The 20610-nt window shown below is 54.1% G+C and overlaps 2 protein-coding genes across 5 annotated transcripts in view; one reads left to right on the forward strand and one right to left on the reverse strand.

The window, feature by feature from the left end:
* Positions 1-20610, reverse strand: part of Pard6g (par-6 family cell polarity regulator gamma) — a 1244350-nt gene that overhangs the window by 653933 nt on the left and 569807 nt on the right. Inside the window, exon 4 of one of the 2 annotated variants that reach the window (XM_051202244.1) lies at positions 19980-19990. The exons of the other annotated variant lie outside the window; for it this stretch is intronic. The gene's annotated coding sequence lies outside the window, so the exon portion shown is untranslated. Of the gene's footprint in view, positions 1-19979; positions 19991-20610 lie in introns of those variants that run through there. 2 annotated transcript variants of the gene reach the window in all.
* The window catches only part of Nfatc1 (nuclear factor of activated T cells 1), a 107391-nt gene continuing 97511 nt past the window's right edge, over positions 10731-20610 (forward strand). Inside the window, exon 1 of one of the 3 annotated variants that reach the window (XM_051202237.1) lies at positions 10731-11141. In XM_051202237.1, coding sequence (XP_051058194.1) covers positions 11015-11141 — 127 coding nt within the window. In that variant the 5' untranslated portion in view covers positions 10731-11014. Of the gene's footprint in view, positions 11142-15352; positions 15497-20610 lie in introns of those variants that run through there. The other 2 variants (XM_051202240.1, XM_051202238.1) reach the window with 2 other exon arrangements.

The raw sequence follows: 20610 nt of genomic DNA on the forward strand, positions 1-20610 counted from the left end.
GGAAAGCTGCCACCCATGAGAAATGAAGGCAGTCATTTGATATCAGAGGAAAAGAAAAAGAGCAGCCTCATTACCCGGGGCTGGGGGCAAAGTGGCTCACTGTGGGTTACAGCTTAATTAAAATATTCCAGGAAAGTGAATGTTTGAAGAAGGTTACAATGTTGCCATCAGAAGACTGTTGTTTCTCATTATAAACACTTTGCCATTAGAAAAAAAGAAACAGACTCTGTGAGTTTGAAAGGGACAGACCTAAAAACAACCCTTCGTGCTAGGAAGTGGCTCCAGGAGCCCCTGTCTGCCTAGAGGGACAATCGGGTCTTCCTGTGATGGTCAGGTCTTACGGCCAACACTTGTTGTCCAACAGAGGGGACAAGGAAGATGAGGGCGGTAAAGGCAGGTCAGACTTCTTACAAAGCTGAGCACAGCAGGCGAGGTCAAATCCAACCCCCAGCTGCCTTTGCAGACCGGCATGACCTGGAGGCACAGACACTGCTCTGTCCACAGCCTACTAGGAAGCACCCATGAATTTAACCAACCTGTACCAAGAGCCAGTAGCTCTGCCCAGTGCGCACCTGCGCACAGGCTGGTTTTCCAAGAGACATCATCTTGGAGGGAGCATTTCTTCTGCTCGGCATGCCAGTTAGTCCTAGAGGACACAGCAGGCCGGGACGGTGTCTCTCTAGTCACACTGTCTTCCTTCCTGGTTGGAGGGGTGTGTGCTTTCTGACACCAATTCAAAGCCACTCTTCATCCATGGGGAGGAAGAGAAGATACTGGCAGCCACATCTAGTGGCCACTGACACCCAAGCCATGGCTCTGGGGTTCTGTAGGCTCCAGTTAGCTGTAAGAAGGAGGACCCCCAAATCAGACAGGACTGAGCCCAAAGGGAAGTGATTCTGCCACACAGGTGAGACATTCTGGGGCAAGTTTCCATGGATGCTGGAACAAGGGCTCAGCCTACTCTCAAATTCTGACTCTGGACTGGGCCCCATATTGAGTGACTTGGTCCAATTGGGGTAGAAAGCCTGAATCGAGTCTCTGCAGCCTCTGTCAGGGAAGAACACTTAGTGGATAGTTTCTGTCAGGCACTCACCTGGGCCAGGACAGGTAGTGAACGGTGGATAAGCCATGACCCATGTAGAATTGGACCCTTCCTCCAGCAAACATCAGAGGGTGGGTCATGTGGCACTGGGCAGGAATGGCCCGGCCGCTGTAGCTCTTGGGGGCACTGACCCAGGAGGAATTCTCCCCACAGTAGGTGTTTTGAAGATAGCTGAAAGGGATAGTCCCCCAGCCCCCAGGAGAAGGAAACTAGCATTCATGGATATGACAGTGTGCTAGGATATGACATTGTGTTCAAACACCCGAGTCGTTGATGGCTACATTTGGTTGTTAACTTGACTACATCTGGAATTAACTAAAACCTAAGCAGTTGGGTCCACCTGTGATGGAAATTTCCCCTTAATTTAATCATTTGAAGTGGGAACCCTGACTCATACACATTTTGGTAGGGTTCTCTAGAGGAGCAGAATGTATAGAACAAAGGGGATTTATTAGAATGGTGTACAGGCTGTGGTCCAGCTAGTCCAACAATGGCTGACTGCCAATGGGATTCCAGGAGTGGCTCAGCCCACGAGAGGCTGGATGTGTCAGTCGGTCTCAGTATATGACAGAACCCTGAAGACATAGACACTAATGACAGGGAAGGAATAGGTTTGCAGTGAGAACAAGCAGGTACAGAGAGCAGGCTTCCTTCTTCTGTGCGCTTTGCGTAGGCCGCCAGCAAAAGGTGTGGCCCAGGTTAAAGGCGGGTCTTCCCACCCCAAAGCTCAGCATTAAAGGTGGGTCTTCACTGCTGGGCGTGGTGGCAAACACCTTTAGTGCCAGCACTCAGGAGGCAGAGGCAGGCTGAGTTCTCTCTGAGTTCAAGGTTAGCCAGTTCTAGGACAGCCAGGGCTACAAAGAGAGACCTTTATCTCCAAAAACAAAAAGCTGTATCTTTCCACTTTGAATGATTTAATTCGGGGGGGGGAGAACCCTCAGAGGTGTTCCCAGCCACTTGGGTTTTAGTTCATTCCAGATGGAGTCACGTTGACAACCAAGGACCGTCACCACATGGAGGCAGGGCCCTTAGAAAGAAGGGGAGCTGCTTGAAGCTCTAGAAGTCCGTGGTCCTGTGTGATGACTTCTTGCTAGCAGAATCCCAAGGCAGCACAGGGCAACGCATAAGGAGCCACACAGAGCAGCTGTGTCAGCCTGGGTGTCTCCCATAGGCGCCAGAGCACTTCCGCCCAACAGACAGCCTTAGCTGAGTCTACTCACCACTGGGAGCTCCCATCTCCACACACATGGACAGATGCACTGAGCCCCCGAGAAGCACTCAGACCACAGCCAAGCCACAGAACCTGGATTCTGGAGGGACCGCAGACTAGCCTTAGTGGGTAGAACGTTATTGGCATAGGCCGCAAGTTCAAAAGTCAAGGTACCAGTGAGCCCAAGCGCCCCGAAACCTGGAGAGGATGGGGTTCCTGCTTCTCCCAGGCCTCTGTGGGCTTTGGTACCCTCTGCACCCCTTGGCTGGCAGAGTGTCACCCCCCCCCAGCTCTGCCTCTTCCCTCAAATACCATTACCTTGTGTGTGTCATGCTTGCCTCTTATGAGAAGAAGTTCTGGGTTAAGGGCTCAAGTGACCCCGCCTTAGCCACACGCTCAACCCACGACTGAAATGTGCCATGTGTCCTTCCCGACCACCCTGTAGCAGGGCTCTACAGGTCGACTGGGAGCGGAACCTCAAAGGCAGTCTGTTGGAGACCAGCTCCCAGCAGGAGCACTGATGAGCTCTGCCAATCCACCCCCAAGGAGTTGGCGAAATTACATTTAAACCCCTATTTAAAGTCTCTGGAAAGGAACTGACACCCCAAAAATCTCTAAAACAGGCCCAGGGGCAAACAGCAAGGAAGAAGCATCTGTGGAGAAAGACCCTGTGGGAATTGAATGAGGAGAGTGGGCGTCTGTGGCCTCTGAACAGCCCCTCCCCCACTCGCTCCATCAGCAACCACTGGTTCTTAGCTTTGGTTTGGAAAAGCGGTTCCTTGTATTTGAATGTCTGCCCTGATCTGTCAAGGTGGGGGCTGCTTCTGCTCAAGCCAGTGGCAGGCTGTTCCACAGTATAGAATGCTGGGAAGATGAATGGCTTGGTCATCTCAGCCCGTAATGCAGTGGACCCAGGAGAGGGACAGCAAAGGGACAGAATTGAAGAGGGGTCATCGCACGCCAAGTGCCCAGCTCCTAGAGAGGATGAGATCTGGATTGAAGTTTGTCATCGCCTCCACCCTGGCTCTCGTCCCCTGGCTCACCTCTGCCTTGGGGGAGACAGCTGCTGCCCTCTCCCAGAGGGTCTGGCTTCACAGGCAGCAGAACTCAGCGACACTCACACAAGAAGTTGCTCTGGGGAGGGCCAGGGAGTCATGGAGATCAGGATAGCTAGTTGTCAAGAGAGGACCAGAGGAAGCCATGGCTGCAGGGGCTTCCCTAAGGTCAGGGTGACAGCAAGCATGGCTCCCCGGAGACACGGTGTAATAATAGCTTACTTGTGGAGCAACGTGTGCCCCAGAACAGTGTTGACAGTGACACCCCAATCCAATGCCTGTCGAAAGAGTGTCAAGGGGGAGTACAGCCTGAGAGAACAGCGTGTCTAATCAGATCTCAGCAGGCAGGTGACTGTGGGAGCCACCCAGCCATGCCTCCCAAGAAGCAGGACCAATGATTAATGCTGCTGGGAGGGGACACAGACCTCACAATGGTGGCCCCTAGGCCAATGACAAGCTAACTGAAGGTCTCTCTAGCAAGCCTGACTTGAACATGGCAAACCAGTGTTGTCCACTCCCCTTCCTATTAGATTGCATCCCTAAAGCTAGCCCCCAAGGTCTATCCCCTTCTCTGGCCACTGACTCATTCCTGAGGAAAACACCAAGGTGTACGCAGGGTTGTAAGAGTGAATGGAGACCAGAGCCTAGAGATTGTGTCATATGTTGTCTAAGCTGGCTAGTTTCCAACTCAAACTCCTGAGATGTGTAAAGAAACACAAACCATACACATCAGAACACAGAAGATAGAAATTGTGTATGGGAATTATCAGGTGCTATATTTAACCAAAACAATAATACTAAGACTTTAAACTCTCCTCTGTAAATACCCCCACAAGTCTGCAGTAAGGCTTAGTTAATGAAGAGGAGACAAGAGGAAAATCCCAGCAGACTCCAAAGCAGGTAAACTCTAGACAGAGTCCGCCAACAGAGAGAAGGAACTGCGAAGTGGGACTCCCAGAGCTGGAAGGCACAGTAACCCAGTTACTGCTGTAAATGATCTGGCAATGGGGCCTTCACCATGGATCTGGCATGAAGAAAGAGCTGGCAGGTGTGCTATCAATTGGAATTACATAGGCCGTAATCAAAGAAAGAGAGAGACAGACAGAGAGAGAGAGAGGGAGGGAGAGAGAGGGAGAGAGAGAGGGAGGGAGGGAGGGAGAGAGAGAGAACCTACCTACACCACCAGAAAAATTCTAGCAAACTTCAAGGAAGGTAAACATCAAGAGACCAACAAAGTGACCTCATACAGTAAAACTACAGAAAGTAAAAGATGAGGAGAAAATATCAAAAGCAGAACAGACGGGTAAGCATTGTCTCTTGCAAGGGAGCCCCAGTAAGGTTCTGATTCTGAGTAGAAACAGTTGAGGCTTGAAGAAAATGGGATAGCATGTCCAAAGGACACTTAAAAACCTGCCACATACCTTATTGAGTAAGCTTTAGCATTTACTCTAAGACAAACCAGAGAAACAAAAACCAAGAGTATGCTACTAGCAGAACGAACCTCCTTGCAAGACACAGAAGATGTTCTTCAGGCCAAAGCAAGAGTAGCCTGCATTTACACAAAGCGGCAGTGTGCAGGAGGCAATCACAGCACTTTACAAGCCAGTGTAAATGTGTGCTTTCTTTTATTATCACAACTCATTTAAAAAGCAATCACATAAAATAATGGGTGTATAATGTAGTGTTCTGCCCATGGCTTACAGAAATGTAACCCAGGTGTAATATATTTGCCAATAACAACACCAAGTGTCTTAAGTGACTGCAGATGGTAAAGGAACAATTCCCTCAATGGACTATGAGATTTGTCACATCACTATTTAGAACGTCACATCGTTGGGGCGGTGGGAGGACAGTTTCTGTGTGTCATTGAAAAGGAGTCAGGGTAAAACCTAAGGCCCGCTGTCAAGTGGATGTACCTACAAGCACAAGATGTAGCTGCGAACTGGGCCCTGAGGGATGCTGAGGACTAGGGAGGCCCATTTTCACCACAAGCGCCCTGTGACGCAAAGGGAGCAATAAAGAGACTGAAAGAAAAAGACGGAGAACCGAGACAGAAAGGAAAAGGCAACTTACCAGCGAGAGCATGAAATGGGAGCAGACTCACCTTCCAATCAAAGTGCAGCAGTTGTCAGATGGGAGAGTGAGACATTATACAACTTCATGCTGCCCTCCATGCTGTAGGTGGAGAGGCACACACTTGCTACCAGGGTGGAAAACATACACCATGCCCCCCCCCAACAACAACAAAAACTTCACAAAGTCTAGAGTGGTTATATCTGCTGTAACTGCATCTCTACTACTGTTGGATAAAAGAGTCTTTGAAGGAAAAATGCATTGTCAAAGATTGCTGAAGTATGGATGCTGAATTTCCCTCCAAGTCTTGTGTTAAAGATGTGGTCCCTACAGAGGTGTTGGAGCCTTTGAGAGGTGAGCAGAACCTTTGAGAAGCGAGGTCACCTGGTAGGAACCAGGTTTCTGGAGGCAACCCTTCAAGAGCTTGGTGGACCCTCGGCCTCTCTTCCTTTTGCTTCTCTGCTGAGATTGCTATGGTCTCTCCCATGATCCCACTGTGACAGGCTGCCCGGCCATAGGTTCAAAGCAAGGGGGTCACTCGGTAATGGACTGCACAGGCCAAAACCATAAACTAAAGTAAGCTTTCTCTCTTCTATATGCATTGTCTTGGGTGTGTTGTTACAGTGTTGGATAGCTGACTGGTGTGTTTTACAGTGTTGGTTGGATAGCTGACGTGTGTTGTTACAGTGTTGGATAGATGACTGACCCAGATTGAGAGGGCTGCCTCATAGTAGCAAAAGAGCCAGTCTATGGGAAAGAGAAACAGTTGTAAAGGTACGTGTGCTCTACAACAATTCCCAACTAAGACAACGCAAAAACCACAGGGTCAGAGAGAGAGAGAGAGAATTCATGTTTTTCTCGGGCCTAACATTTCCTGGGATAGACCGTACTAGGCCATTGAGCAAGCCCCAGTTGATGCTAGAAGTCTCTCCTTTAGCCATTAGGCAGGCAGGCAGCAGTGATGCTGGTCCAAGAGGTAGAAAGAAGCCTCCAGCACTCTGGAAAGGCAGGGAGACATAGTGGGTCCAGTAGGCACTTGGGTGATAGCATTCAGAGGTGGGGCAGTTTAACTCAAGTCTCCGGAGGAGGTGAGTGACTCGGGATGGCTTCAGGGAACAGGTCCCTTGTGGCCACTACAAGCAAACGGATTCGGAAAGTAAAGATCACTAGGTATCAAGCCAAGCAGTTTGGCCTTGATCCTGATTTCTTGAACCTAAGTCCCAGGAGAGGTTGCTGAGCCATTGGTTGGTTCATTGGTTGATCGATTGTGGGGTGTTTTTGTTTTTGTTTTGTTTAGTTTTGTTTTTAAGGATGTCAGTGTCTCACCACGAGACAACATACCTTAAAAAGCTAACTTAAAAGGAGGGACGGCTTGCCTTGGCTCATGCCTTCATGGCTTCATGGTTCCACTGCCTTTGGGTTTGTGACAAAGCAGAGCATCCAGGCAGCAGAGCACATCGGGACAAAGCTGGCGACCTCAAGACCTAGGACAACAGAGTGGGCTATCTGGTCTCAATGTGCACCTCAAGAGCATGGCAATTGGCCCAGTGACCTTCCTCCTACTAGGACCCATCTCCTAATGGTCGCATCACATGCCTGCGCCTCCACCAGCTGTAAAAAGAGTCTTCAGCCCTGGCCCTGTGGCCTCTTTAGCCCCGACCATTAGGCCTCATAGTGAAACCTACTAGGAAGTCAAACTACAAAAGGAAGGCTTTTGCCCTTGTCCAGGGAAGAGGGGGAGATTAAACAGATGGCTCACAAGTAAAACTGTAGTGTTAAGCTCTCTGGACCCCAAATTTATGGTCCTCCAAAATACCCCCCAAGATCTGAGGGGGAATGCTGGAGGTGCTGGGACTAATTCAAGGCAAACGTGAGGGTTCACTGGACTGTTTAAAAAAAAATAGCAGTATAAAAGTAACCTGACTGGGTACCCATAAGTGGACAGCACATCTACAGAGGTCATTAGCACCAATCATCAAACCAAACAACTAACCCAAGCCTGCCACATGAGGTGCAAGCCTGGGACCCTAGAATCTGAGAGGCAGAAACACCAACACCAGGGAGGCGGAAACACCAATACCAGGGGTTCATGGCATCTTCTGAAAAATAACATCCCTGAATTCTGCCTTGTTAATCTCACCCTCTAGCAGGCTCGGGAGGAAGGCCCAGTCCCCCAGCTTTCCCAATACCTCACAGCCCTAGGTCTCCCCCCTTCACTGTGAGGCAAAGGCGATTGATCCAGCTGGAAGCCCCGGGGTCAGTAATGGGACTTCTAAAGAAACCACTACTGTTGAGAACATGAGAACATGCGTATTTAGCTACAGATGTTTTACATAGCTTACGCAAGCGAGCAAGCAAGATGCACATGCGAGAATGGCTCTGTGGCATAAAAAGCCCTCCCTAGCCTGGTGCACGTCCCTGCCCACAGCACAGTGAGCACAGCCCCTGGATAGGCCAAGGAGGCTCCAAGGACTACGAGAGTCCTAGGAGCCCCTATGCCCTACACTAGAAACGCCCACCCTTATCTTGTTGGGGTTTCCTTCCTGGCCACTTCAGTTTTCACACCAAAGAATCAACAGCTGCCAGGCTCTTGGAAACCTTGAGCCCTGGGTGGATACCTAAGGGCGCCCCAGGAGGAAGGATTTAGTGCCCAAAGGCACTTTTTAGATGGTAAGCTTCGAGGGGTGTATTTGCCCCAATAATCCACAGAAGCAACAGTAACCTAAAAATAGTCTTGTTTTCTGTCCTAAAGCTCCTTTTAACTTTGTTAGTCATCGCCAACCCTTAAAATAAAACCCGTGTAGCGTCTCTCCTGGTAGCAGCTATAAACAAATCTCCTCTAGAGAAGGCCGAAGGAAGAGGAAAAGAGGCGGTAGGGACGCGCAGGGAGCACGGCCACAGGACGAGGCTTGAGCCCGGGGTGGCCGCAGGGCCTGGCGGACAATGTAGAGCTGGCCGAGCTCCTGCGCCGCTGCCTCCGGAACTCCCTGCGCCTGGCGCGCGGCCACCGTGGTCCGGGCAACGGCATTAAACAGAGGGAAACAGGCCCGGGATTCCGTCACCCGCGGGGGATAAGGAGGGCATTGAGACAGACAGGAAAGGGCTTTTCTGGATGGGGTGAAAAGTTATTTATTGGAGGGGAGGAGCAGACCGGAGGAAGAGGAGGAGCAGGAGGAAGAAGAGGGGGAGAGGAGATGAAGGGTGAGAGCGGAAAGGAGAGGAGATGAAGAGGAAGAGGGGAAGGAGGAAGAGGAAGAAGCGGAGACGAAAGACGATCCTGGAAGAGCCCTGGCCCCTTCCTCCAAGCTTTGCACCAGCCAGTCACGTCCGGAAAGCCCAAGCGTGCAGGCGGCTAAGTTTCTGTCGGAACTCCTCTGGCCTGCAGGCCCCAAGTTCTAAGGTGGACCTTAGTCTTCCCGCCACGCCCTGCGGATGATGCCTCCGCCCTGCCCCGCCTGGTGGGGTGGGGACGCGCGCAAGGAAACTCTCTGGACAAAATCTTGGCACCCTGGTCTGGCGACATCAGGACTCACGGAAGAATGGATTTTGAGGGATGGGGTGGAGAAAAGGGTCTTGGGCAGTGGGGCCTTGGCACCCCCTAGCGGCGGCCTCTTCTGTGTAGCGCGGGGAAGCCTCTGAGCATCCATCCCTACAGGATTTGGGGGCTCCTCTTCGGCATCTTCGCCCCACATCCCAGTACCCTCACTGGGCCTCCAGGTCCTTCATGGGTTACTCTCCACACATCGCGAGGCACCCTCAGCCTCGCTTCCCTCACCATCCTCTTCACCACCAATGCTAGCGCCCCCTCCTCTCAACGCCAGAGGCAAGAGGTGCGCGCCATGGCCAGCAGGCTGTGTACCTGAGACGTGCTGGGTGGGCATCGGCTGTGGCACAGCAGCCCCCACCACTGCGCTTCCCGGCCGTAGGAGAAAAAAAAGGGGGAGTGGCGCTGAAGCCACTGGAAGGGGAGGGTAGAAGCTTCTGGTGGGCTGGATGAGTTTTAGACAGGCACTTTCGTGTCCTTTAACATCGGGCCCAGTTGGCCAACCCCGCTTGCTGGTTAGAGCACATTTCCCTGGGGTTTGGGGGTGTGAAGTCCTTTGGAGCATCCATTGGCTCCGTACACGTCCTCGCGCCCCACAGTCTCGTCGCCCCACAGCAGACAGACCTTTTTTTTCTTTGTGGGTTTATTTTAATGCACGCGAGGTGTAGGCCAATAGACTTACGATTTCTATACTGCCTAACCCTCCAGTGTTTTCCATCCAAAGCCAACAAGAAAATACGGTCGGCTTTTGGCAGCAAATCTGCGCCCTAGGAGATGCGAGGAGATTTTGAAAGAGAAAAAGTGTGAAGCGAGGCGGGACAGAATCCGCAGAAGTTCCCAAGCACCAGCCCCCTCCAAAGCCAGAAGCCTCACAGTCACGCCTACAAAAGTCACCCCGCGGTCCCCATTCGGGTCCGCAGGCGCTGGTGGGCGCTCTCCTGGACGCGCTGTCCCCGCCCTTCTCATCCAGCGAGAAATCTAGTTCCTCGGATATTTACAGAGTAAAAATGACAATATCTGGCTGTCCCGGGACGCCCATGCAATCTGTTAGTAATTTAGCGGGATGGGAATTTCCTTACTCCCTCCTGCCAGTGGAAGCGCTTTTCCAAATTTCCACAGCGGGGGAAGCCTGCGCTTTTACATAATGACTTCAGCATGCACGGCGTCTCGGCACCCATCCCCCGCCCGCCGTACCCCCAGCCCCTCATTAAAGGGGAAAGTGGCTGTCTCAGGACTCCGGCGTGAAGCTGCTGCCGTCCTGGCTGGGCGCGTTCGCCCACGCCCCCCCCCCCGCCCTTTCCTTCGCACGTCGTCCCCGCCGGTCCCTAAGTCCCCACTCCCCCCCCTCTCAGATTCCCCTCACCTCCCTTCGCGCTCCTTCCTTCTCGCTTGTACACCTTTGCCCACCTCCGGGCGCCTCTGGGAGTCCCATCCAGTCCCTTGAGTCCTCGTTACCCCCTGCTGAGTCCCTTCCCTCCCTGTGCGCCCGGCTGGTCCACCCCCGGGTACCCCTGTCCAAACCAGGGCGCCCCTCTCGCCCAGGGAACTGCAGCCACTGCGCGCGGAGGGCGGCGCTCCGAGACTTGTCCCCCGGGCCCCGCGCCGACTCGGGAGGGCAGGGGCGTGATGTCACTGCAGGGAGGGGGCGCGGGAGCGGCCGGGCGGGCGGGCGGGAGCCGGGGGAGGTGTTTTCCAGCTTTAAAAAGGCAGAAGGCAGAGCCCGGCCCTGCGCCAGAGTGAGACCGAGAGGCTCCTGACTGGGCGGCAGAGTCGCCGCGCAGATCCCAGCGGCTGGGCACGGGTTCCCGGGCGCGGCACACACCTCCGACCCCGCGGCGAGCCCCCGACCGCAGGCAGCCCTGCCACGCGTGCACCCCCGCATGCCACCTCCGCACGGCGCGCGGCGCTGAGCCCGGCCCCGCGCGTGTCGGCGAGGTAGAGGTCCGACTAGGAAGCCGGCCCCGGGCTGCTCGCCGCGCCAGCTCCCGCTCCTCCTCCTGCTGCTCGCCGCTGCCGCCACCGCCGCGTGGATGCCAAGTACCAGCTTTCCAGTCCCTTCCAAGTTTCCACTCGGCCCTCCGGCCGCAGTCTGCGGGAGCGGAGAAACTTTGCGGCCCGCGCCGCCCGCCGGCGGCACCATGAAGGCGGCCGAGGAAGGTAAGCCCCGCGCCCCGTCCTCCGCCCCCGCGTGCCCCGGCCCTCCGGGGTCGCTCGCCGCGCCCCGCGCCCATCTCTAGTCCTCCTCCGGGGCCGGGCTGCCCCGGCTGGTCTGCGCGTCCAGGGAGGGGCGCGGGCGTCCGGCCGGACAGCGTGGCACACACTGTGAAGGGTGTCCCCTGGTGTTTCCCCGGCGCAGCCCAGATTTCTAGCGCGCTTTCTTGCCAATAGGTGTCTCCTCTTCTCTAGTGCAGAGTACGCAAACTTGGCTTTGGCTAGGGTCGCGGAGATCCCAGCTGGGGAAACTTAATTCGCAGAGGTGAGATTTAAGGATGGGGCGGGAGAGGACTGTCAGAACCGGGGGGAGGGGGCGGAGGAAAAAGAAAAAGAAAATACCCCACTCTAGGATGACGGGAGACAATTCTTTGAAGAGCAGGCATGGGCCCTGCTTCTACCTCGGGAAGGCAAAACCACCCATTAGGTGAAGAGCAAATCCACGACATGAAGTTTGAGGGTCCTGTGTCCTCCTAAGTGGGTCGGGGCATAGGTGCCTCTTTCTTTCTAAGTAAGGGCTTGGGCGACTGGCCCCAAGTGGTCCAGGCTTCTAGATGCTTCTCCAGCTTGTGGCCAAATGTTGCATTCCGACAAGCTTTGACTTAGAAAATGCCTTGGGAAAGATCGAAGGACTGCCAGGTTCCAAGCTGCTATAATCTGCCCTGCCCTGGTAGGGCCAGAAGGATGACATGGCCCAGACCCTCTGTTAGGACCTTTTGTATCCCTTCAAAGGAACCAGTAAAATAGCTTTTAAAACATGTAGGCTCCTGCAGGTGTCTTTGGAACACCCTTTAAAGGGTAGCTGGCTTTTCATCAGGGGATTAAGATAACCTGACCTGTTTGCTGTGGAACCTGGGAGGCATATCTCCTAATTCCTTTCTGGCTCCCGAAGATGTTACTTAAAATTACTGAAAGCAGGGACCTGGACCCCTGCCGGGGCTGGGGCACTCCTATTTACAAGGCCCAGCAGTTGGAAGGAGACATTAGCTTCCTGTGAGGCTCTGCTGTGTGCGTCAGGCAGGGACAGCAGGTCCCAGAGTTAGCCCTGGACACCTGGCTCATCTTCAAACTCAAAACCCATAAACTCAGCACAAATGGACCCAGATTTCCAGAGTCCGATGTCCTGGCTAGAGAGCTTTGTGTGGATTTTAGTTTTAAAGAGGCCTAAGTGTTGCCAAGGATGTCTCAGTGGTTGCGGGAGGAGCTCTTGCTACAAGGAAAATTAGCAGTGTTTTTGTTGTGGTTTGTGCTGTGAATTTCTTGACACTTAATTTGCACACACATTCGTCACTCTGGGAGGGGGATAAGGTGCTTCAAGCCTACATTTCTTTCAATGCAGTTACCATTCCATTACTCAATAAGAAAGAAGGGTTTCCTTCCAAGCTGAGCTTGATGGCCCTTGTGATCCTAGGTGTAATCTCAGCACTCAAAAGGACTGCCATGAGTTTGAAGCTAGCCTGGGCTGCAAAGCAAGTACCAGGCCAGCCTGGGCTACAGTATAAGATCCTGTATCAACAACACACACACACACATACACACACACACACACACACACACACACACACCATTTTCCCCCTCTCTGTAACTAAAGGAAAAAGCCATTGTGGTGTGTGTGGGAGTGTGGGGGGGGGGTAGTGGCCATTTCATGTGTAACCTGCATAGAAAAGGAAGTTTGAAAATGTTGAAGCATCGGACTGGAGGCAATAATGCCCTTTGACCAAATCATATTGGTCATGTTTGGTAGAGTGTATGTATGTGTATGTGACTGGGCTAACCAGAAACGATCATCTAGTCCTGAGTCAGGCAAACCTATACGGGGAAGGGGACTGCATGCGGCCAGTCAGTGTGGGCCATTGCCGAGGGCCATGGGGGAAACAGCCTGTCCTGCTTATGCAGGCCTTGCCCTGGGCACCGGCCTCTGTCTCTGAGGCCTTCCCTCATGATGGGCATCTGGATGGAAGCTCACCAAATCCAGCCATCTCTGAAGGCCTTGTTGCTCTGTTCTGAAGAACTCCAAGAAACACAAGCCTGTAGGTAGCCACAGCCTCAGAGTTGCCTCACACAACGCCCGCCCCACGGGGCTCTCCCGAGCTGAACAAAGCTTGCCCTGTTCTCCAGCCATTTAGCTTCATGGCATTGTTTCCTAATCCAGATTAGAAAATGTTGTGGCCTTGTACCCTGCTTCATCACACCCAGCACTGGGGCTGGCCCATTAACATCTTGCAGACTTGGAAGGAAGTGGTCCAAGCTAAACACTTCTATCAAAACTGGAGTGTCTGCTGAACTGGCAAACCAAGCTTCCTACTCTATAGAGAACAGGCAAGGGGGCTTACAGAGGCACATGGGAATGTTTCACAAGGAGTTGTGTTGACTGACTGCTGTGTTAGCTAGCAGAGGAGGCCAGATAGCTAGCAGAGGAGGCCAGAGCCAGTCCAGCCCCTGGGAGAGAGGCCAGTGGCTTCCTTCCTTCCTATTGCCCTAGCATCTGGGGGCACACGGGCAGCAGGAACCAGGTGCTTTGCAACTTCAGCAAAAAGCTTTCTTTAAAAACCGGACTAGAAGGGGTGTTACGTGTGTAGCTGGAGAAAAGGTAGCTGAAGAGCGATCGAGGTTTCTCCACAGAACACAGAACTTTCATTTCCCCGAAGGTCAGCAGAAAAGCAAACTAAAACAAAACAACACTCCGACATACATCTCAAAGTGAGAACTATTATTAGAAACTAAATCAGGCCAGAATGAACTACAGTTTATCACGGGAGAAAACCAGCTATTGGAACAGGGTCCTGGGAGAGGTTGGCAGCCCACGTGAGGCCCAAGTTAGCCTCCGGAAAAAGCCGTCCCCCAGGGCCCAGGGCTGCAGGGCAGGAGGAGGACAGAGGGACACTTGCATCTGGTGTCAGATACTGAAGCCGCCGACCTCCTCCTTTCCTTCCTGCCTCCCTCCTGGTTCTGATACTGGCCTCTCCTGCCCTAGCTATCCATCGTTTTCCTGATATTCCAGATGTTGGTTTACATGCTGCCAAGACACCAGGAAAGTTAGAACAAAAAGCTGCGGGAACAGGAAAAGATGGATGGGGCTCCCCAGGCCCAGCCTTTTCCTTCTGATTGCTGGTTGCTTGGCACTGTGTGAGTGGGCAACACCCACTCAGCCTTCGGGAGCTTTGAAGTCACCCCACTAAGACGGGAGTGTGTAGTGTTTTAGGAGCTGAACAGATTGAGGTCTTCAGAGCATGCAAACAGGACCTGCTGTGACTGAGGTCCTGCGGAATGAGGTGGCCACCGTGGGTAAACTTGAATGGTTTGTAAGCGACTGTGTTCCCGGGACTGGACCTGAATAGAGTAGAGCCACAACCCTCAGGACACCCCCGCTCCATTTTCCTGTCACTTTCAGAGTAAATGCAGGGCTAGAAAATGTTAGCCCCAGGGTTTACTGCTACAAGCTGAGGAGCTCTGAGGTGGGCTCTGAGTTGCCTTCCTGAAGGTGGCTCTCCTCCAGGCAGTCATTCTTCTCAGGAAGCAACCTGCATAGATCAGGAGAGGCCATGTTTTCAAACACACACACACTTCTTTTCGAACTTTTGAACTAATCCAGAAGCCTTGGTCTTTTTCCTGGTGCAGGGAAACAGCAAGACGCAGGGCACCTCCTTCGGCTGTGGACTGCGCGCCACGCTGAACTGGAACCGGGGGACCAGCTGCGAGGCCGGGCTGCGGGTCCAGGACTCAGCTCCAGGCCCGCCCGCCCTGCGCTCGGCCCGGCTTTGCGTTCACCTGGCTGCGGCGGCGGCGCGGCGGCTGGCTGTGCCGAGGTTGGGGCGCGGACGCCTGGGCTGCGTGCGGGACACTTGTGTTTCTGCGGGGAAGAGGGTGTCCTAGGGAGACCGAGGTCCACGGGGAGGCGGGGAGGCGGGGGAGCTGCGCGGACCCTCCGGGGCCAGGCGCCGTGCCGAGGGGCGGGGGTGTCCCTGGGACCGCGCGGTCCTGCGGGCGCCAGTGGAGCCCAGGCTGCGCTCGGGCTCGCGCGCCCAGTTTATTTAAAACTCGGAAGCCGGCGGCCGCGAGCGGCTTGTTTATGTAAACCCGGAAACACCCGGGGGGACGGGGGCGGGACCGGGGCGGGAGGCCGGGGAGGGGACAGGGGAGGGGACAGGAGGCGGGGGCCGCGTCACGCCGGGGACGCGCGCGAGCGCCGGGCGCACCAGTGCCGCGCGACCCCGACATGACGGGGCTGGAGCAGGACCCGGAGTTCGACTTCGATTTCCTCTTCGAGTTCGATCAGAGCGGCGGGGGCGCCGCGGCCGCAGGTGGGTCCTGCGGGGGGCGGCGGGCGTGCGCCCCGCCGTGGGCCTGAGTTTGCTGAGGTCGCCGGTGCCCGCCCCAACCCGGCAGCGGCCGGGACCCCGGGCCGCCGCCCTGTGCGGCCAGGAGCGACGCGGACCAAGTTGCTGCCGGCCGCGAGGAGGCGGGAGGCCACCTGTGGGGCGAGCCTGCCGCGCTCACCCGCCGGGCACTTCCTGGCATCCGAGCGCCCGGCTGCAGGAGAGGGCTCGCCCCTCCTTCCACGAGGCCCTTACCCGAGGGGAGGCTGTGTCCGGCCCAGGACTTGGACCTCGTAGTCTGGGGACAGATGGTCGGCGGCGCTGCCAGAGGGCGGTCGGAAACCGCCCCTTCTGAGAGCCAGGCTGCTACCGCCGGGCCCTGGGGACCGACCCGGAGCCAGGAGGCCCGGCCCTGCGCTGACCGCCGCCGCGGTGCCTCAGCAGGAAGGCTGCACCACTGGGTTTCCAGTCCACACCTCAGCAACCAGAACCTGCCTTTCACTCTGTCCTCTCTCTGTCAAAAGTAAAGCTTCCAGCTAGGCCAATAATCGAAGTGCCCTTTCCCAAAACTTGATTCTCCCATTTCTTGTTCCAACCCTCACCCCGGCCAGCACTTTGGCTGTTTTCTCCACCTGACTTTCTGTTCCAAGTTGCACACAGCCCCAGAGTGTTCTGTGCTTTCCTTGGGGGGGGGGTGGTCTGCGTCCCAGACATGTGGAGACGAACAGACTGGACACTTGTAGCCCATCTCTGAAATGAGGGTGTCATATTTTCCGTAATACCCATAATAACACCCCCCCCCCCAAAGTTCAACATCTTGCTCGGCTTTGAAGGTGAATGCTCTGGCTCGGCTGACACCACTCTATCATCTGTCCCCAGCTAAAATCCTCCTCACGGGTCTCCTTTTCTTTTTCCAAGGCCCAGGTTACAAGGCTCTGGGGGCAGTGGCATCCGAGGCAGGCAGGATCTGAAGAAGGGAACTGCTGGGCTGGAAAGGGAGACCCTTGATGTCTCTTGGCCTCCTTGCTTTGGGGAAGTTGGATTTGGCTGCTGTGGCAGTGCCTGGGGCATTCTTGAGTTCTCTCCAGAACCCTCATGCTCCAGGCAAGAGAGCCTGCTCCCGGACCTCTTTTTAGGGCGTCCATGTTGGATTCGGATGAGTGTGGGTCACTGTGGATCTGGTTCCCCATGATGCCTCTAGCTCCTCTCTCGTTAGGGATAAAGTCGTGGTGGGGTGGGGCGTAGCCTTCCTGGGCTCCCCAAGCTGCCTGCTGTTTGGGTAGGACCTCACTGCCTCCCCGTGTTTGCTCTGAGTGGACAACTGACTGCAGGCCCAGCAGTAGGAACAGGGACAAAGATACAGAACCATATACCCTGTTACTTCATGGTGTCCTGTGGCCTGCTTGGTGGAAGAATGCCTGCTGGCTGTTATACCTTTTTACCTCAAGGGAGGATACAAACTTAGTAGTCCTCTCCAGCCTAGGGTGACAATCTTTGAAGGCAACGGCTGTGTGTATTGCTTCCTGCAGACCATGAGTGGGCCTCAGTACCACCTGCGCCCGCTCATAACTGGACACAGTAGCTCTCTTAACTACTGTCTTTCTGTGTTGGGAAACATAATGCCAAAGTTAAGACTCAACCAGGTCCATCCAGGAAGAAACACAAGATGTCAGTTTCTGCCTTTATCCATGAAGAAGACACCAAGTAGGGGCTCCAGTGGGCCCCAGGCTCCTTTCTGGCCTGGGAAGAGCAGGTAGCTCTTTGAACCTTGAGTGGCAAGTGGGTTTAGATCACATCTTCCCCTCATGCATGTGAGAGAGCCTTGCTTTTGATGGTTTTTCTCTGAAGTAGAGTAAGTGGAAGAGTGAAGTCTTGTGCCTCACTATAGCTCAGGCTAGGTGTGGCCATAACAGTACGGTGTCCCCGGAACGGGGTGTCCCCTAGAGATGCAGGGATGTGCCTGTGGATGTCCCTGGGAGTCGTGGGTTACTGTCTCAGTGAAGGAGAGGTGGTGCGTCAAAGGCCAGCACTTGTAGCCTGCAGGCCCCTGGAGAGAGCCTGGGTGAGGGAGGGCCAGCGTTGGCAAGGGCCGTTTCTCTTTTACAGAGTTGAGAGAAGGTGTGGGAAGGCATTATTCTACATATTGAATATATGCTACATTTCTCTCTCTCTGTGTTTGTGTGTGTGTGTGTGTGTGTGTGTGAGAGAGAGAGAGAGAGAGAGAGAGACTGGCTCAGGCTTTTCTCTCCATTACCAATATTATAATTACATTTTATTAATTATCCAATTACATTATTTATATTACATAGTCACACAGAGTTACTAAGCTCCAATCACTACTGTATGGTAAAAAAGACCTTCACATTATCTGGGTCTAAACGTAAGTGAACAATTCTGAGATCAATTGCAAAGCGAAGTAACAAATATTTGAGTTTTACAGATCATACTGAACACACAAATTCATTTTTTTTTTTTAAATAAAGGACATCGCTAGCCCAGAGCAAAGGAGGTAGCCTACCTCCTGAATGCTCATGAAGGGCACACGGACCCACCCTTCACCCATAGTGTAGGCTGGGCTGCAATGGGCCATTGCTCCCATCATGTCCCATCCTGTGTGTTCTTACCTGGCCCTGTGGAGGGAAGGATTGTACCTGGTGCTTTATTCCCTAAGTCCTCAGCCTGTGTCAGTGGCAGATACACAATAGCCATTTGGCAGGGGAGGAGAACCAGAGTATGCTAAAGTAAGCAGCCCAGGGCAGAACAGGACTAGAGCAATGCTCCTGCATCAGGCCTCCTTCTGTCTGCATCTTGCCAACCACTGGGCCAGGGTGGCTTTTGGGGAGAAGGCAGGGTCACAGGCTCCCTTCTGGGGCTCAGGAAATAGCTGCTCTGCCTGTCAGCTGGGAGGCGGGTGTGCCGCTTCCCGCCCCAGGGCTCCTGTTTTGTAAGTTATTTTGGCCTGGCCGCTTAGTTCTGTCTCCGTGGCAACTCAAGAGGAAACTGGCCAAGGCCCTGGCCCAGACAGCTCTGCCCACCAGCTTCAGGCTTAAACGGTGTTCCAGTGGAAAGGGGGCTTTGCTGCCATGGGATTTGGAAGAGCTCTTATTCCCAAGTGTTTTCTCTCTTCCCAGCAGGATGTAGGGGAGCCCATGTTGGTCTCAGTCCCCACCGTAGGAATCCATGGGAGGTGTGGGCCTTGCCCCAGGAGAGCCCCGAGTATTCTGAGGTTTAATGATTTTGGAAAAGAACTTCTGTGTTCTCTGGGAGCAGCCTCAGTACTCTATAGATATTTTAATCCATGACAAACTTGTCCATGTGAGCAGGGTATGTCAGTTCTGTATCAGGGTTTCAAAGGAATCCCTCGGCTTCCCTTGAAAAACGGAGCAGGTGGAAGTAAGGCCTTACTGTGTGTGTGTGCGTGCGTGTGTGTGTGCGTGCGCGTGCGTGTGCGTGTGCGTGCGTGCGTGCGTGCGTGCGTGTGTGTGTGTGTGTGTGTGTGTGTGTGTGTCAGGGGTGGGGCGGGGCGGGGAGGGGAGGGGTGTTGGAGGTCTTCGAGGAAAGGTGTGGACCCGGGTTGGACACAGGACCCTTAAGCAATGCTGCGGTGAGCTTATTTGTGGATCGTTGGGTGACATTTTCTGTTGCTCCAGCAAAGCCCAGCTCTCTGGCCTGTAAAGCTCCCCTTAGCTCATCGTTGCCCGACAGTACTTCATAACCTGTTGCTGTCTGTCACCTCACAGGACTGGCCCAGCCTGTCTCCACGCCGTCCTCACTAGGTGGCACCTTCCAGTGCGCTGTGTGACAGGCTGTGTGACAGCGAGTGAGGGCTGTGCTGCCTGGGCATTCTTTGTTTCCTTTGCTTCATGCCTGAGTCTGGAAACTTGCAGCCTCACCCGCACCCTGCGGGCGCTATTGCACGTACAAAGACCGGGGTGGGCAGGCATCTGGAGGACAGGACCTGGCTGGCAGGCTCTCGCCTGTTCTATTTCTAGCTTCAAGTCCTAGGAAAGGCTAGAGGGGGTGTTCCTTAAAACGAAAGGTGAAAGTTGGCTGTGATGTGTCAGTCACGCTCTGTGCTTGTGAGCAGCAGGCTCTGGTGGTGGCTACGATAGCCACGCTTATAGGAGAGCATCACACACATGTGGTGAAGCAGACACACACACAGCCTTGTCTTCGCTCACTTCAGGCGAAATGCCAGGTGCCCTGAACCAGTGCACCTACCAGAGCGATTTCACAGTGGGTGCCATAGGTCACCGGTGAGAAGCCAGTAGGAACTGGCCAGCCCGAGAACTCTGTTTTTCCCAGTGTCGTGTGCACCCCATCACATCCGCGTGGGGTTCTGCGTGCAGCACGGTGACCGAGAGAAATGAGCAAGGACCTGGTGATCTGTGCCCGCTGCTGGGGGGTGACCGTGCCTTCGTTACAGGTCATTACATGACACAGCATAAAGTGTGCTCTCAGAGGTCCCCCCATGGTCTCCTGCACCCCAGTTTAGTGACCCGTTCAGCAGAAGCCAGGCTGCCAGGCAACAGCAGCATCTGATGTGACATAATTGGTCAGAAAGGAAATTACGGGGAAGCTTGGCATTCCCTATAGACTATGGAGCAGCCCCGTTGAATAGGTGGGAATCACTACAGGTGGAGGTCTCAGCTTTGTAGCAAGAGGAGGCTGAGCCGAACTCAGCCGCCCGCCATGGACTCAGGGGGCCACGCTGGCTCCAGAGGACCCTTGAGAGGCAGACACGCCTCTCACAGACGGGCATTTAAGCTTTCAATATGGAGTTTGACCAAGGAAGTCTGTGTGTAGGTTAATTGGTTTGGTTTTTAATGTTTTTGAGAAAGGGGCTCATGGAGCCCCGGGCTAACCTCTTACTCACTGTGTAGCCAGGATAGCTGCTAATTCCTAATATTTCTCCCTCAACCTCCTGAGCGCTGACTCACAAGTGTGCCCGGTCTATGTGGTGATAGGCATTGAGACCCCCCCCCCCCCAATGCCAACCCGTGCTTCCTCACTGAGCTGTTGGTGTTGTTGTCTAATTAATGTTTTACGGGCTTTTCTTTGCCCTGTTGAATCCTATTTTGTTAAACATTTTGGTTTTA

Source organism: Phodopus roborovskii, unplaced genomic scaffold, assembly GCF_943737965.1.
Source record: "Phodopus roborovskii unplaced genomic scaffold, PHOROB, whole genome shotgun sequence".
In the NCBI taxonomy this organism is placed as follows: Eukaryota; Metazoa; Chordata; class Mammalia; order Rodentia; family Cricetidae; genus Phodopus; species Phodopus roborovskii.